Source organism: Parus major, chromosome 10 (genome assembly GCF_001522545.3).
Source record: "Parus major isolate Abel chromosome 10, Parus_major1.1, whole genome shotgun sequence".
NCBI classification, from domain to species: domain Eukaryota; kingdom Metazoa; phylum Chordata; class Aves; order Passeriformes; family Paridae; genus Parus; species Parus major.
Window position 1 is genome coordinate 9,938,312 of NC_031779.1, and position 18,562 is coordinate 9,956,873.

Consider the following 18,562-nt stretch of genomic DNA (forward strand, 5'->3'; position numbering starts at 1 on the left):
CCTGGATGGATTTACCTTTAAGTTTACTATTGACTGAGCTAAGGTACTCCTAGCCCTTGTTTTCCCTAAAATAAGCTATATAAAACACATTTGCTGCAAATAATTAAAAGAAAAGAAACTAATTATGTAGTAGTCAAACTATTTGATAGTTTGAAGGGTTCTTTTTTTCCAAGTATCTACTGCATCCCATTCAATTTTTCCTGTAGATTTAAATCAGCTCAATATGATCTGGATGAATAGGAGGAAACAAAAAAAAGAGTGATGTTGAAGAGATCTGTTTTGAAAATTGCAAGGAAAAAAATGCTGTTGTCTTTTCAATATGATTTTAATAATCCATACCAGTTACCAAAACCAAAAATACATTCTTAGAGTCAGGGAGACAAAAGATTCATAGTTACAGTTTTTAATCTGATTCTTACAACCTGAAAAGATAAATCCAAACTGAAGTACATATTCCTTGTCTCTCTTGCTTTTACTCCTGCATTATATGAGTTTATTTTCCATGCATGTTGCAGTGTTTCTCAGATACTGCAATGTTGACCAAAGATTTTCTCAAACAGTAGCACTTTTCTTGTATCTTTTGCATGTAATAACAGTAATAACAGATCTGATCCTGATTTCTGAGATTTGGAAACTGTGGATAAGGATTTAACTACAAGAATATTTAACACTTTCACATTTATGGTATTTTTTCCCCTGGGACCTTCCAATTCCATTTTAGCTATTGCTGCAGGGCATTAAAACCCAAGATCTTTGGTTTAAAGTCTGATACTGAGATTTTTACCTTCCTACTGTCTCAAAATCTGGAAGTTCTGAAAGGTATTCTAAAGCAAATTTGAAATGGATCAAGGAACAAGGAGGAAAGGAATGATGAGTTTCTTAGCAGGGATGTGTTGCCCCAAAGGGAAACTAGACAAAATGGAGGTTTTTTAAAAGTCACATTCATGACCCAATGCCACAGCTGGGCAGTAGATTTGCAGCAGGCCAGCCTGGAGATGAGGAAAGCATTGGTCTTTATGGTCATGTTTTCATCTGAAAGGACAAAAAGCAATTTCCTATGTAAAATAAAAGGGAATAAACTTAAGCTCTATTTTAACTGGAGACCTATGCACAATCTTTACAATCAGAAGCAAAGTGCTTGCAATTCATTTCCACTTTCCTTTTCAGCATGTGCACTGTAACAGTGCTGTGGAAAACTTACCAACAGGAAGGAGGCATCAGTGCATGCTTTAAGTATTAAAGGATGGCTTACAGCATGTGCATTTTGTACATTTCCATGTTTCCTGTGGTCCTGGAACCTGAACACATCACCAAAGAAACAGAAAATCATAAACATTTCAGGTGGAAAAATTCCATATATTATTAAAGATTTGCTTGGGATTGTAATGCAAAGACCTGGGCATTCACCTCGTTAAATAGATAGAGTACCAAGTTTCAGTCTAGCTAAATCTTCTCTAAACCTAAACCAGCTTAATTTGAGAGAGATATTAGTTATGCTTGATTTATCAGATGCATGTAGGGCCATCCAGAGGCTTAGAGATACGTGCAGAGAAGCCTGATGTACACATGCACAACAAGATGGCATACCTCTATTAAAAATTACAGTCGGACTTGTGTAGCAAAACATAAAAATGTGTGATTCAGGAAAACTGCAGCTAAAGCATGGTGGAAAGATATTATTCTGTAATTATAAAATACAAGGATATGAATGCTAACAATAATTAAAGAGTAACTGCATTGTTCACCACATAAAATTAGAGCTAGTGCCTTATCTAAGCCACTTTTCATTTATTCTTAACTACAGAATTTGACAGAGATCAGAAGTGAGGCACCACTTAAGAAAACACACTTACAGCAAGTGATTTATTTTTTCAGAGCCAAGAGAAATACATGGCTATGCCTGGACCACGAATAGCTCCAGCTTTCTGGAACTGAAACCTCAGGTATGTATTTTTTCTCCTGGTACTAACTGTCAGAAACAATAAGTTAGCAAGGAAAAAGAAAAATTAAAACCAGGATGAATCTGAAAGTGCAGACTGTTATTGGACATAAAAGACCCAGAATATTTACAAAAACATTTCTACTTGCATCCTATTTTGCTGAGTAAAACACAATTACCTTTTATCCTTGATTTCTTTCTTTATAATACACAAGAGATAAGCCTTTTGAATACCACAAATTTTTTTCATTGCTATCATTCTGAATTCAGACTGTGGAATGGATCAGAGAACATGCTGCTATTAATCCAGCAAATGTACTGCAAAAGCCACAAGTGGGATAAGTGACTTCAGTCCCCACTTCTTGTCAGAATGGTGGCCATGGGTTGACAAGACAGAGGTCAAAATGGAGACAGCTGTGATCACAGTTTACAAGAGTTAATTAATGAAAACCACTTCTTTGTGTATCAGCTGCAGGTATGCAGCCTTTGAAAGCTCTCAGCGGCACATTTTTCATATCAGAAAGGTGCATATATGAGTCTGTTGCTAAAGTAGGAAAATTAGGCTGAGCTACAGAACACAGAAAACAGCCCAATATGCTGAAATAGAGATAACAAGACAAATCTATCAACTTTGGACCATGTGTGAAAATGGTTAAAAAAGAATGCAAAGCGAGTGACAAATGGGATTGATCTATGTGAGTGCTGACAAGGAGACTGTTGATGTTAAGGAAGGAAATTACTCATTCTTTGTGTTTATAGGAATGGCTGAGTACTACAAGTTTGCCTGGTGCACCTTTGTGCTAATTTTGGATCAGTCCAGTGAAACACCCTGTTAACTCATGTCCCCCTCACCACAAGGTGGCACATACGTATTCCCTGAGATTTTTAACTGCCTCTACATTTAAATTAATTTTTAATAAGTAACTGCTATCTCATTATAGAGGGAGAAAGGGAGTGGAGATGGGATAAAAGCATGGAATGATAAACTGCATTATATTATCAAGCATAAACAATTAAACATAAGTAAATTATTCTTAACAACTGGATTAATTCCAAACTTTCCTTATTGATATTTCTTACTAAAGAGACTGAGGTGCACTTACATCAACAGCGGGGAAGTTAAACAGGATAAGGAGCTACTGAAAACTTTGCTTCCGTGTGTTTTACAAATACAATCATCAGAAACTCAACAGATTTTCAGGGTGAAATGGAACATAAGCAGGCTGGTGCCAGAGAGGGAAATAGGTACACAAAAGCAGCAAACCAGGTGTATGCATCCATTATTTCGATTCTCTAGATTTTAAGCCTGTTGCTTGGTGTGCAGTTTTAGGGGTTTTCTTACACTGCTCCCAGTTTTCATCCTCTGTGAGTTCCCAGAACTAACTACATACACTAAGAAAGCTGTTCCCTAGTAGCAAATTTTCCTTCAAGCTGATAACGGTTGTGTTTGAATGTCAGACTTTGAAACATCCAAATATACGTTCCCATTTTCACCTGGTGGCTGATCAAATAAAACCTCAGTGCCGTGGTCCCCCTTCTCAAATCCACGATATAAAAATATACCTCATGATCTCGAATGGCTACAGCACACTCTTCTCCACAGTACCTAACAGACCCACGTTCCATATATCCTTCAGAAAGGCACTAAGCAGACTATGAATCCACCAAACTGCAGAAGAGATTTGAAAGCACACTGAGATAAGCATGTGAGTACAAAAGAGAAGAGGAGGATTTTTTTAAGGACAGAAAAATACTGACCTAAACCAGACCACAGAAAGACTAATTAGCATGTGAAGCAATTCTATCCACGCAGCACAAAATATACGTTTTTAGAAAGAAGATTCTTGGAGATTTAAAGCATAAACTATGTACATAGCTCCCTCTGATGACCATTGGACACGATACAATGCAAGTCTCCTTTTACTTTTGTTCGTGCATTCAACTGACAGCTGACTGGTTAAATTCTAATTGCTTCCAAGTGAGGTCAGCAAAGGTATTTATCGAAAAGGACTGAACAACAGGCTCAACACACACATGCACGCGCACGCATAAGCACATACACACCATCTCTCCAGCGTGTTGATTTATGGAAACAATTATAATTCTGGTGGAGTCTTTCTGAGCTGAGAAAGTTTGTAGCTACAGTAGAGTGTCTCATGTTGCAAAAAGGAGACAACAGAAATGGAGTACTTGGGTATCCAGCTCTTATCAACAGGAACAAGTAAGTTATCTGTCCTTTAAAAGATCATTCAACAGTTTCTACTAGCTAATAACTTATCTTTATTTCTATATGCTAGATGCTAAAAAAGAATTAAGAAATATTTATAGAAATATATTGCTACTAATAATCTGAAAAGGGTAGGAATAAAAACACAGGGATAAAGCCATGAGGTCTGTTTTGAAACCTAAAGTAGAGAAAAGTTACATGATAGATTGTGCTAATAGTAAATGTATAAGCATGAAGTAATCAGGAGAATTTTATCATGCATGAGAGTTGAAATGAATCAATAGGAAATTTTTGGAAGGACTTAAAACTGAAGAGAGAACTGTGTTTACAATCAGTGTAAATGTCTGGTTATGTAAAAAGTTATATGAGCTATATCTATCGTATATGCATTAGCATATTTTTAAAAATGAGCTCAGCATGTCATGTATTTCTGTGTAGTACTTTTCATTAGCATAATGTATCCTTGCATGTTTGTAACAATTAAGCATAACGACTTACACATGCACCTTTTCTCACAGATCTTTTACTTTCAGTGCAAGCAGCAAATTCAAGTAGTAAAGAAGGTCACAACAACAAAGGTTTTTATAACTTGTGTCTTTAAAGGATATTCTGACTGAAGAGATATTTAAGAAGCTCTTCTATTTCGCCATTAACTATTAAGGAATAACGATCAGAATTCTAGAAGAGAGAGAAATCTCATTTAAATGAATCTGTAACTCATAAAGACAGAAGGCAGGTCGGTGACCTAAGAGCAACAGTCTACTTGAGATTTAATTTTCATTATGTTGTTCATGAACACCCAGAACACTGCACTATAATGCACAAATGGATACTGACATGGATCCTGCCAATTTTGCTCTACAGATCATACTTTTACATTATCTTTCTAATGGGCACTATATCTTTAGCTTGCAATGACATGACTCCAGAGCAAATGGCTACAAATGTGAACTGTTCCAGCCCTGAGCGACATACCAGAAGCTATGATTATATGGAAGGGGGGGATGTAAGAGTGAGAAGACTTTTCTGTCGAACTCAGTGGTATATGAGGATTGATAAGCGAGGGAAAGTGAAAGGGACAAGAGAAGCAAACAACAACTACAGTAAGTAATATTTTTGCTTTTCCTAAGTTTTTTGAAATTTACACATCATTGTTTTCTATTTCTTGATTTACCCTAATCCCAAAAGAGTTTTGTATCGTGTACTGACCACTGTGTAAAACAAGTTTTCCAATTAATCATACAGCAGGACATTTGCTATTGATTTTGAAATGCGTCATTTTAAATACTACATTGTAGATCTGTTAATGTATTAGTTACAGCTGGGAACTATTAGCAAACAGAGAGCCTATTTTAACAAGTGAACTAAGGTTGTATGTACAAAAATGTATTACCACCAATCTCCTCATAAAATACTCCTGAAACATTAAACCACATTTATATAGTGCATGAACTATCTAAAAGTTTGATGTGTTTGAGTTAACAATTAAAATATAGCAATACTAGAAAGTTCAATGGAAAGAATTATGTAAACTCTTGCAAAATCTTTCAGATAGTTTGCCAAGCCAGGAACAAAATCTATTATAGTTTCTGCAGTTCATTATTACAATGATCATGATGCTGAAAAAAATATTCTCCCTCCTTTCTTCCAAAACCATGACTCATCTAGAGAGAATAGACATACAATATTTTATGAAGCTGTACCAAATACAAAGTCTGAGCTGGAAAAAGAATTGTTGTATTAATATGTATTTTTCACACAAATACCTATATAATCATTTACATTTGAAGACATCAATTTTTATAGGCACTATTTTTGCCACTTTGTCTTTTTTGTTGTTACAAATGTATTGTCTATTTAGAGAAATACGACATCTGCTTGAAAAGATATTACTTTATTAAGATGCAACAGGAAAATACATAGGATTATACTGCATATTTCAAAACAAAATTATAACAAAAAGGGGGCAGGGACATGCTGGTTTAGTGTTTAGAGACAAATAAAAGGACAAATATATTTCCAAGAATGCTGTTTAAAAAAGTTTTAATTTGTTTTATATAACAGTGTGCTTTTTATAACAGCAGCAGCAAAAGAAATCCATAAATCAAACTTCAAGAACTGTTAGTGTGTTTCAGCCTACAGCTGAAGCTGAGTGCTTGTTTTCTATCAGAGCAGCACTTTCGCGTGCTACACGACTGGCTAGTGGGCTTCATAATTTATTTCTTTACCTCTTGACTACATTAAGTGCTTGGCAACTTGTGTGGCTAAAACTGCATTGACTAACGTTACTGTTTCTTTTAAATTTTGTTTCCATATGTCTCCTTTCTTCCTACACTATTACATACTGAATAACCATATTCCTCTGAAAGACAACACATGGCCAGCAGCCAACTAAATTATTTGGTCCATATTCAAGAAGACTCCCTTGGAGTTTCAGGAGGGCACTGCTACAATAGAGACCCATACAGCTAGTTTTGAACTGAAATGCTGTTCCCATAAAAATCACTGGAAAAAAGTTACTGACTGTTGAAATTGATTTTTCTGAATTAATGCAGATAAGTGAATACTCACAGTACCCAATTTTTTTTTGTTATTATTTACAAACACATTATGACAGCATTTAGAGCTGAGAAATTAATTATACAGAATTGCTTTTTTAGTTCCATGATGCTTAAGTAAAATTTCATTAGCAATTTAGCATTATTTCAAATTCATTAAGAGGTTCTCAGTTCTTTGAAGGATGCCATTCTGCTTAAGCACAATAATGACACCTTTAAACACTCTGTAGTCAGCCCATTAGAGAACACCACATCTTCTTGTGCCAATGATGCAGTCTCTTCAGTTTTCTGAACATTTCATGATAATTTAGTGATGATAACTCACTATTACAGATTATGGAAAGGCAAACTCAAGTCACTAAACCCTTACGTTTATACTGCAGTGGAAAAAATATAACAAAACAATCATTTTTCTGGTAAATTCAAAGAGTATGAGGATAAAAACCAAACAAAATTGTAATGGTTATCTGGTAACTGATGTGCACTGCGATGAACTATCTTCAAATTGGCTGACATACGTAGAAGTTCCCACCATCTTAAGTCTAATATTCTAATTTATCTATTGTATCTTAAATAGTAACACTCAAATGCTTTTGTTGGACAAGTAGAATAAGCAAATATAGACAAAGAGGACTAGAAAAATGTGAACACTGATAATCTGGATTTTCTGAGAAAGTAAAGAAATTAGTATTGTAGAATTATTATAGGAATACTTTTTGTCATACCCTTTGTTCAACAAAAGATGTAAACAGCCTTTCTGAAAATATGCTTATAGCTCTCTACTAAAATCAATAACCACAAAGAAAATAATATGAGGGGGCAAAAAGCAAAGCAAACAAACAAAAAAACCAGAAAAAATAATGCTCACCTGGACTAGTACACCTTACCTAAGGAAAAAATTTACCATTAAAAGTTCAAACAGGCTATTTTTATCCAAGTTCTCTGAAAAGCATAATTTTAAAACCATATAGAAGAAAAGGATGTGTGTGTTCCAACATTCTTGTTCCATGATTTCCGGTTCTGAAAGTTAGTAAAAGGTAAATCAAACCTATTTCTTAGGATGGAATGCCAGAACTTCTACAGTCAAACAAATCAATGGACATTAAAAGTGCTGCTTGTCTCATTTTATCCTAATTTTCCACTTAATAAAGAAAAGGAATTCTTTTCCATTTTGAATTTACCAACTTGTGCTACTAAAATAAAATAAGAAAAAATCATATTTTTACCTGTCATAACTTAGCTTCATAAAGGAAGCTGCCCTGACAGTTTTGTAGATCAAATGAACTACTGTTTTTCAGCCCATGAGGTGTGAAGCATGAATATTGTGAAGAACAAACTTCACATTGAGAAAAGTCTGTAGAAGGATAACTTAATCACAACTTTGGCAAATGCCAAAATTCAGAGGTTCTCTTATCAGTTGGGACTGTAACAGTAAGAATGTCAAGATGGTGAGGAATTAGGGTCATGGTATTTCAAACTTCTCTAGTTACAGAATAAAAAAATATGTACACACATATACTATGAAAGTAACAGCACAAATAGTGAAAGTGTTAATATTTCTAAGGTTTTTAACAGCCACTGTATTAAATGAGTACAGATTCAAATTTCATGACATAACTGAATGCTGAACCAAATCCTCACTCATAAATTTTAAATAATCTGTATTTATCATTCAATTACTTAAAAAAACCATTAGAATCTAATTGCTTAATTAAAGAAATACGTGTCTGGTGTCTCAGTGCAAGCAAATTGCCAAATCCTGTTTACAACAGTGCTGACCCTGTTAGGTACCAAAGAACATGGTTCTGTGCACATTTCAGAAAGCAGTAGAGCCTTCTGGTGGACATAAAGGTGATAACTCAAGAGTGAACTAATCAAATCAGAGGACAGTGATCTCCACTAAGCAGGGGAAATCACTTTGCACCTGACAGCTTTGCTTTCAATCTGAAAACGAAATGGCAGAATAAGAACTGAGAGTCACCCACAGAAAAACTAAAGCAAGAATTAGGCAGCAGCCAAGAGGTTAGGTCACCCAGAAAAAACTGTCATTGCTCATAAAAAAAATTTCTCTTTGACAAAAACTTACTATAACTTGCCGAAGCCCAAATCATTTTAACAAAAAATAAATTCTGCATCTTGTAAAAGAAAATAATCTAAGTGGGCACACAAAACACACAGTTTGAATTCATGACTGTAAAACATGAGATAGACTGAACAGATTTTGGAGATAAGGTGATTTGCTAACTCTTAATCTTTGATAGAAAAATAAATCACTCCTTATCACTGTTTACTCCTTCCTTCATTTCAGTTTGTGCTTCAAAATTTTGCCAGATTTACTTAATTTTGTTCAGAAAAATGGCAGCAAAAATCAGAGTTTGTTTTGACTCCATTCAAGAGGTTTTTTAACTAAGACTAGATGATGCTTTAGGACTTTCCATGCTCTGTTGCCTTTGGAATCTCATTTTAAAGACTTCAAAGGGTCACTTAGTTACTAGAAAAGCCTTCCCGGAACCTGAATCCTAAGATGTCTGATCCTATCATATTCCATGTGTGCTCTAAACCCAGAAAGTGCCTATTTCCTCCTTTTTTTTTCAGTGGGTAAAGCTAACAAAAAATATGTAAAGATAGTAATCTAGTGAGATCTTGATACAAAATGGCTGAAATCTTGATTACAATTTTATCTTGGAGAACTACTTCTATTTTGACTAAAATCCAGCAAGTCAAATTTTTCAGCAATATTATATGAACTTCAACTCAGTTGTGCTCAAATGTAAACCCTAACTGCTGACAAAATACACTTTATACACATCTTAATGGTTAAATATTCCAACTTGCTTAGAAATCAGAATTACTTCCACTACCATTTTATATATGCTTCTTAGCATAAAACAAATGTATGTATGCTGTGTTACTGTATTAATTTTATTTCTGTTGCTTAAATACATATTATATAGAGAGCCAAGTAGAAAATCAGGTATTTCAAGGCAGGTATTGATGGACTAGATTCAGTTAAGGGTTATATGTGCTCCAGACAAACAGAAAGTCTGTCTCTGCAACTGCATTCTTGGTTTTTCAAGAGGTTGTTGGTTCAACCAACACTTTGGTGCCAGGAGAAGACAAACCTTCACTAACATGAATGGGGTTTTGCTTCACATTTGTGCTCTGGTAATCTTTTCAATTATAACAAAAATATTTAATTCAAATGGAAATATATCCATATTCTCTTAAAACCTGGATGACTTTCTCTCCCACAGTAATTAATGAAAACCAATACACCAGATTCCCCTGCTGCCTCTCCAGCTCTGTCTGGCACTGGGGTACCCTCAAGTGTCAGCCAACAGAAAGATCTATGCCTATCCCTCAGCCTACACAGTATCACAAATCCTAGGTTTTCACATTCAACTGCTGATGAGTATGGGTTTTAGCAAAGATGCAGATAACAGAAACAGCTGCGTTATACTTGTCTTAAAGCTTCTATTGACTTTTTGGGTGAGTGTAGTCTTTGGGGAGGTGAGAAGAAAGCAGGGTGTGAAGCCTTGAATGATTCCAGCAAGATTCTGCAGTCTCGTGTATCAACATCCAGATCACTGCTCAACTGGCATAGCAATGCAGGGGTGCCACAAACACAATTAAAACCGTTAACAACTTCTGAATTTACCTCCTGGATATTCACCATCTTGTCTATTCTTAGATAAGCTGAAAAATATGTGTAAAGCCAGACAGTAGCAGTTTACAATCACTTTCTTCTCACTCTCATGAACAAAAATGATTGCATAAGCTCTGTGGGGGAGAAGTCAAATCTCTGGGCTCAGCTCCACAAGTTAACATACACCAACAGGGCCATGCCTACCTGGGGGAGCTTCAAAACTGAGCTAACATCAGTTTAAATCAGTGCAGTGAAATTAGAGCAGTGGAAAAAATCTGAATCTATCCACATTGTCCTTTCTGATTCCTTTGACCTTGATACACCCTCCTAGTTCAGCTGTGACTCGTCCATTTTTCTGTCTCTCTCAATACTGAAATTTATCAGAAATGAGAAATAGTGAATTTTTATAGAATGATCCATCAAATTTAGCAACCAACTGCAGAAGCAATTACAGGATACATATAAAGATAAATTGTAGCTCCTTTTCCCCTACAGCTTTCCCTACCACATTGTTTACTATTTCTGAATCTTCAAAAAATTCAGTGTTGTATCATTAAATATATTATTGCTCCATCCTGAAGAAAATGTGCTGAAGTGGCCCTGACCTGAGACTCAAGAGACTTGAGGCCAATCCAAACTTGTAAGCAATTTGCTTACAGACTTTGGGAAAATTCTTCAAACTCTCTATGAAACACAATTATTCACCTCTCTGGAAAGAGCTTTAAAAAGTATTAGCAAAAAAACTTCCAAATCACAAAATAATTGTGTGTTAATATTATAAATATTAAATAATTTGATAATAGAACATTAATTGACTAATAGAAAATGAACTAGAAGTCCTGAAGTCAGTAGCTGGACAGAAAAACACAGAGCTCAGATGAATCTTAAGGAAGAAATTTCCATACTGGCAAATAGATTTTGGTATAAAATTTAATTCCTTATACAGTCAGTCTTGCAAAACAAAGCCTAAATACAGATACTCCCCTACACAGTTCCCAACTTTCTATATTGTTTGAATATCTGAAACTGATTGTTTCAGATTTCTAGGATCCTGGAGTACAGAACTGAGTTGGCTTTCCTCTCCATCTTCCTTAGAGCTTAGGAAGACCAAGACATCCTAAACCATATAATTACACTGTTCCACACACAGGATCTATCAACTACCAGTATATTTTGGAACACATTTCTCATCAAAACAGAGTAAGTTTAGGCAAATGTAGGCTGTTACTCTTCATGGGTGGCACACTGCTTTCGTTGCATAATTGACTGTCTATGACTATATTTGGCAACTCTATTTCAATTGTCTTGTTTGACCTTTGACATTATTTTTAATTCTGGATATGAAAGAAAGATCAAGTTAGCCTTCTGGTGTACGCAATTTAAAAACATTATTAATAAAAAGTTAATAGTGAAAATTTTTATGGCAGTAACATAATAGAGGTTAACAATCATAGCACTGAATTGTCACACTTTAAAACTTTCATAACACATGACATCATTTATTCAAATGGAAAAAATTCTTTGTAACAATTGGCGTTGAAAAGTTAGAAGTGGATATTCAAGATGTGGCCCACAACTTCATGAAAACACACCAAAGAAGCAATAAAAATACCAATGCAATCAATAGGCTCTTTTGACTATTATTTAGCTTTTAAAACAAAGACAAAGCAGGATGAAGTTATTAAAGGGTCTAGATACTCTGTTCAAAACACTGAAATCTTCCTTCTGTGTCGTTTCTCAAAATTAAGCTTGGTCAGAATACAGATAGATCAACTCAAAACTATAAATGAAAACAGCAAACATGACCATTTCATGGCATTAATAACCACAGTGACTTCAACAGTGATAAACACACACCACTCATCTCCATCTCTTCAATAATGACACTTTTTCAATACTCCCATAACTTGGGGGATTTGTGTTTGTTTTTTTCAAGGTGTTTCCTAGCATTAGTACTTCCATTTTTGGTAAGCTGGCTTGCTTCCTTTTAAACGTGTCAACAGACACTGGGAGGTGCTATAGACTATAAAAAGAAGGTGATCAGACTTGTCCTTGGCTATTTTGATACCTTGAAATTTCAGTATTTGTCTAACTAGAAGGTAATGCATTACAAAGCAGAAAAAATAGCCCCAACTTAAAGTTAAAAAGAACCACATTTTCCTTAACAACCTGTGCTAATTTTGTATGTTTTGTTATGACCTTTAAATGTCACATGGGATTTCATATCTTAATCAAAAGTAAATGTTTACAGAAAAAAAAAATAGATAACTTTATGATTGTTAAACACAGAAATTCTTTTAGATGAACATACATATTATCTAGAGCTGAAAAACAGTACAGGGAAAAAATAACCACAGTCAAGATCAAATTTGGAAAAGGCTGTATGTGAAACCATGCTGCAGTCCTGAGCTGCTCAGGTGAACTGGTGCTGTTATTCAGTGTCTGTTTGTGTGCACAGCTGGAATGCAGTGGCAAACATGGAGGTTTACATGCCAGGTGTGTGGAAATGCTCACTGCAAGAGCTTGATGGCTTCTTGTATAACACATTCACAACATTTTATGGTGATGATAGACTTGCCCTTTGAGTCTACATGAACTCTAAGGGTGGCAATGTTCAGGCTCTCTAGCTAGTCACCAAGCAGATGGATTTGGGAGAAAATGATCTAGTCAAGGGAAGAAGGCAGCAAAAAGTGGAGTGATTCCATCCAGTGTTTGTGTAGCTCCTTGTGAAAACAAGAGTTGCACTCCCTGACAGAAACTCTGAAGTAAACCAGAAAGGATAACTGAATCCTGGAGAGTGCAGTCAGTACTAAACACAATAGGAAACTGCAACTTTCACCAGCTCTCAAAAGCAACTTCAACTCCACCATGCTAATTTATTTCCTTTGGAATAGCCCAGGCAGCTTGGAGACTGCACATAATGTGCAAGATGATACACAGAAATGCAAGCAGTTTTGAATGCTTATTAGTGACACTTTACAAGGATTTAGGGAACTAGCTATGTAAATCCAGCACTGAGTGATTCAAATAATGAAACTTGCTTGATAGAGTTGCCTTACAAGAGAGATTTATTTTGTGGGAAAGGCCAGCACAAGGTCTCCCTCAGCAGCAGCCCTTTATGTTTGCTTGTGGGAAACCTGCACCTGAGAAGTCCTGAAGCCATCTCAGCCATGTCGCTTCCCAATGCTACAGCAGAATACTACCTTTATGTAAGGACAGGGACAAATACCTGTGCTCAAAGTGAGATTCATCCCAACTGAATTCCACACACAGCAGTAGTGCCTGCATTAGTTCAGCACTATCTTAGCAATACCCTACTGGAACACAGCACAAAAAGAAACCTCTGCCATGTACAAAGCACATCTCTGACCACATCTGAACTGCAAACGTGACAGACAGCACTCTGCCTACAAACATTGCTACTGATCAAAAGCAAAATTGTATACAAGTACTTTCAAACTAACTGGTGACAAAAAGCCACTCTTCCTGTTTAAATAAGCTTCACTCTTCTAACCAAACTTCTTACTTTTTTTTTACTGAGCATGGAGATTCTGCTCAGTGTTTCCAACAAAGACTGGAAACCAAAACCAAATAAAAAGGTACATAATTCCCAGGGCAAGCAAGTTCTTTAGAGCACTGTAAAACACTGCATACCAGTCAGACAAAAGAAAGAAACTTCTTTAAGCCCAAATTATGATTCCAAAAAGACAATTCATCCACTCAGGAAATAAAATACCACCTACCACATCAGGTAAGGGACAACATATGACCTATGGAGAAAACCCTAGCAGGAAATGGATGGAGAGCCTCTTCCCTGTAAGGAATCCTCCTCTCCTAACTACTGGCCAGCTACAAGGGCCTGGATCTGCCCTTCTTCTTCTCATTAGTATGTAATCAGGTATACAGGTACTTTGAGTCTCTTGCTCTGTTTTGCCTCCTGACAGCCCATGAGTACTGGCACTGTTTCACAGAGTTGAGCATTCTCTCTGAACATTTGCTTCAGCAGCCAGGGAAGTTTTCTTATTGAGGCTGTGAAAGACAGTCTGGCATGTTCTCCTACCTTACTAATGGTGCAACAGCAATATATTTGGGTGAATTTGTGTTGGACTTTGTAGCAGGTATTTATTAGTTCAAAGGAAATCAAATGTTACCTCAATTTTGAGAGTAGCCTAAGGAGAGTCTGCTCAAATTATAAAGTAAATGGCAAGAGTCCTAGGCCATTTATACTTGTCCCTTTAAATGCTTTTTTAGTTGAGCAATGAAAATAACACAGCTATTAATAAAGCTAAGCTTTTAGATTATTATACACCAATTTCAATCAAAATGTTTATATTAGGAAACTGGCACTCACCCTCCTTTACCAAATATCAAACTAAAATTACTTAGCATGCCTTCATTTCTGATTGCACCCTTATGTGACTTGGGAAATTCAGTCTATATTACTGAAGAGAACTATAATGCAACTAAACTAAAGAAAAAAAAAAATTACCACATCTTTCTAGGAAACTATTGCCACATATTTCGCAGAAATCATGCTCTGTTGATTTTTTAGCTAAGTAATCCAGTGTTTTGAATTTGAATTCCTCTAATTTAGTCATAGTCTTCTAGGACACATTCTGATGAAAACTTCTGAAATGGCACTTTCATCCAGAGGGAATACTGGAAGAAAACCAGTCTATACCAAAACCATAAAACTATCATTAGACCAAAAGCAGAATTTTTCAAATTATTCATAACATCTAAGGTAAACCCCCTCTAATTTAGTTCGGTGATGAACAGGCTAATTCTGATCTAGGGAGATGATTTAAGAGAAACTGATGAGTAACAATGGCAATATCATTTAAGCAGAAAATGATCTAGTAATAAAATACATACTTACCATAATTATCGTGAGAAATTCTTGGAGAATTATTCAGAACTGTTCAACATTTGAAATGGAATACACTCCTATGTTTGTAAAAACAAGACTTTTCATCTTAGATAACAAAATATTCCATAAACACAAATAGGTATCTTCACACTGTCCTTTTTACATAGGATTTGTAGACAACCCAGAGACAGTTCTCTAATAGGGCTAACAAGTACTCAAGGGACACTTCAAGTTACCTTAAAAAAGGGCAATAATTAAGCCTAGACCCCACAACATATATATGGTGCTTACATTTCTACATCTCTTTAGGTGGTACCTACAAAAATATACAAATTACCACTGTTATGTAACTGTGTGAGACAAAAATAACAAAACCTGTGTTTTCTGACTTTGTCCTAATCATTTGTAAGTGATAATCTTGTATACATTAGATACAGATATTTTTCTCCTGCTAGGGCTCAATTAAAATCATGACTGCCATTACAATTTTTTTTTCCTTTTTTCCTCTTTACATCGCTGTTCACCGTTTTCTGTCTGATACAATTTTGTTTAGGGTATCCTTATTCATCTATGAGAAAATTGAATAAATATTAGTTTTCTACAAATTATTTTCACAATGGATTACCCAGATTCCAAAATTAGAATGCAGGTGATCACCTCTTTTAAGGAGATGTAGGAAAATGAAGAATATTTCTGTCTGTATACAGCACTGTAAATATTGAAGATTTTGGATCACAATTTGTTATATTGTCTTGTTCATACTTCAGCAATGCAGTTCTGGGTGTTTTCAGATGAACTGAGCTTAGAAAGGACAATTATTTGTTATAGTGCTTGTTTCCTGAGTTTACCCTCCGACACCAGACCCGTTACAGCAGGATGGTTCCTTTGTTTTCCTCTTAAGAGCTATGTGGCAGCTGCACCCCAAACTAGCCTCTGTCAGTGGATTCCTAAAGAATTCTACAAACATCATCTCTTGTAATCACATGTGCTGCAATCTACATCACAGGTGGTATTGTACAAAGAAGTTGGATTTGAGCCCTGTCAGACTGTGCCATATTTATTTCATTAACATCGATTTCTATGTGAAAAAAAAAAACAATTCCCTCTCTGTGTGCATGGTATTTGATTGAAATAAATTCTCAGCAACACAGAGATGTAATCAACATAAGAAAGTAATTGCCAAGAAGTACAGCATTAGCTCTTTCCAACAAAAAGTCAAAATATGGCTTTTCTATTCATACTGACTTAGGGATGAACTATTGAAAACTATCACTGATGGTCAAAATAGTTACTGTTGAAACTAAAGAATATTGCACAGCTGTGGAGGAGTTAAGTTACTGACTAGTGGAAAAGCTATCTAACCCTGTGATTCATTAGGAAAAGTTTGCTCAAGAGTTGAAAGACCCATATTAGGAAAGACACAAATACATGCCATTTGTAAAAGTCTGGCTCTACTGAAATCAGTAAAAGTTTTGTTACTGATTCCTTTCCATTGCTGAGGAGCTTATTTAAAAATATGGCAAATAATAACTATTGCCTCTGCAAATCCATGTGCTTTTACTTTAAGATACCGTTTCATAACACTGGTAATAAATACTGGGCATAAAGAAAAATGAAATTCCTGTTCCACTATTAATCTCTTCCTCACTTTCAAGTCAGAATGACTTCTCTATCTTACCAATATCTATGTAGGAGTAATATACCAAATATATCAGAATACACCCAACTTAGGATACTCAACTCAAAAAACAGTTAGCTATCACTTTTCAAATACATGTGCAAATTTGTATTTATATATGAAAAATATAACTGGAAGTTTATTCTAGGTTTTTCTGACCTATATTAAAACCACAGATTCATATTTTTATACTGACTAAAAACTGATAGCGTTATTTATAGTGAATATATGTTCAATAGTAGAAGTAGAATCTCCTTTTGTAATTTTTCCTACCGTAGAACATTTGCATTTACATATGAATCAATAATATATTGATACTTGTGGGGGAATTAAGGTGGCGCAAAAAGACGAAGTTAAGAACAGCAGAATTACTTTGTTTCATTTTGTGTGGTAAGAAACAGTCATCATCTCAGTAAACTTGGGTAGCATTTTCCCAGCTCTTAGCTGCAATACAGTTGAAGTCACAGATACTCTATGCAAAGACAGAAAAGGTTTCTTCACCACTTTAAGTGCTTGGAATAGCCATAATTGTTTCAGTCAGAGCAAAAAGCATAGCAAATCCTTTACTAAGAACAGGTTTTCTTTATACATTTTAGAACATACCACTACAGGCAAGCCCTGTGCTCTTTTAAATGTACACCCTTCATGGCAGTTCAGAAATTTCCTGCTAAGTTCAATGTTATAGAGCCACTATTCTTTTATGTTGCAAACACTAGGAGAGAATACTACCATAAGGAGTAGAAATTATTATAAATACAATGCAGACTCAAAAAAGGCTGTCAAACTGAGTCTGCCGATCACAGAATTACGCAAGCTTAATGCAAATCCACCACAAAATAAAAATATAAGAGCTGAAAACCCTTTATTTTCACATGCAGAGTCTGCTACTCAGTCCAGATTTTTATAATAAAACCCCACTAACCATTACCTGAGTCATCTAACTTTATAAACCTATGGAAGAAATCTCATTTCACTCTGCTTCCTTAAAATGAATATTTTATTCTTCCCTGCTTGAACAAGGTCCTTGTTCAAGCCCATTACTGAAATGAATGTTTTCAAGTATCTACAACTCACAGACCAGCTGCTTCCCAGATTTTAAAGGGGTCCATGTATTCTGCTACAGGTTGATTATGTAGTACTTCTATGGAGCTCATCAAAATTTCATGACACTACCACATATAAGAAAAAAGCAGAAAAAATTGAAAAGTGGAACATTCTCAAAGGTCCCTGACTGAAGCTGTTCTCTAATGCTTGAGTGGTATGAAATTTGCCATTTATTTCAAGGTCAAGAGAAAAGTATGTCTTTACACATATGCCAATGCACTGCACTGCTGTCTATCAAACAGGTTGGTTGATTATTGTCAGAGATGGAAATTTGGAATTCTACCAATATAACAATATGGATACCAGAATGGATCTGAATTTAAGTTATTAAATCCTTTAACAGATTGGTCACAGATATCTTTATTATAAACAGTCACTGTATAGTGATACAGCAGTACCTGTGCCCTTCGAAAGCCAAGAAAATGAAGTACTTCAGTTTACAGGCACAGGAGAGCACACATCCTTCCTTAGGCAGCTCAGGGCCACAAGAAAATTTCCTTAGTTAAAAGGAAAGGTGAAGGTAAGGCAAAGGCAAAGGCA

At 35.4% G+C, this 18,562-nt stretch overlaps 1 protein-coding gene across 3 annotated transcripts in view; it reads left to right on the plus strand.

The window, feature by feature from the left end:
- The first annotated feature begins 3,465 nt into the window (after positions 1-3,465).
- Positions 3,466-18,562, plus strand: part of FGF7 (fibroblast growth factor 7) — a 29,663-nt gene continuing 14,566 nt past the window's right edge. The window contains exons 1-2 of one of the 3 annotated variants that reach the window (XM_015638650.2): positions 3,466-4,160; positions 5,075-5,269. In XM_015638650.2, the coding sequence (XP_015494136.1) occupies positions 4,121-4,160; positions 5,075-5,269 (235 nt within the window). In that variant the 5' untranslated portion in view covers positions 3,466-4,120. Of the gene's footprint in view, positions 4,161-4,684; positions 5,270-18,562 lie in introns of all 3 variants that reach the window. The other 2 variants (XM_015638646.3, XM_015638648.3) reach the window with 2 other exon arrangements.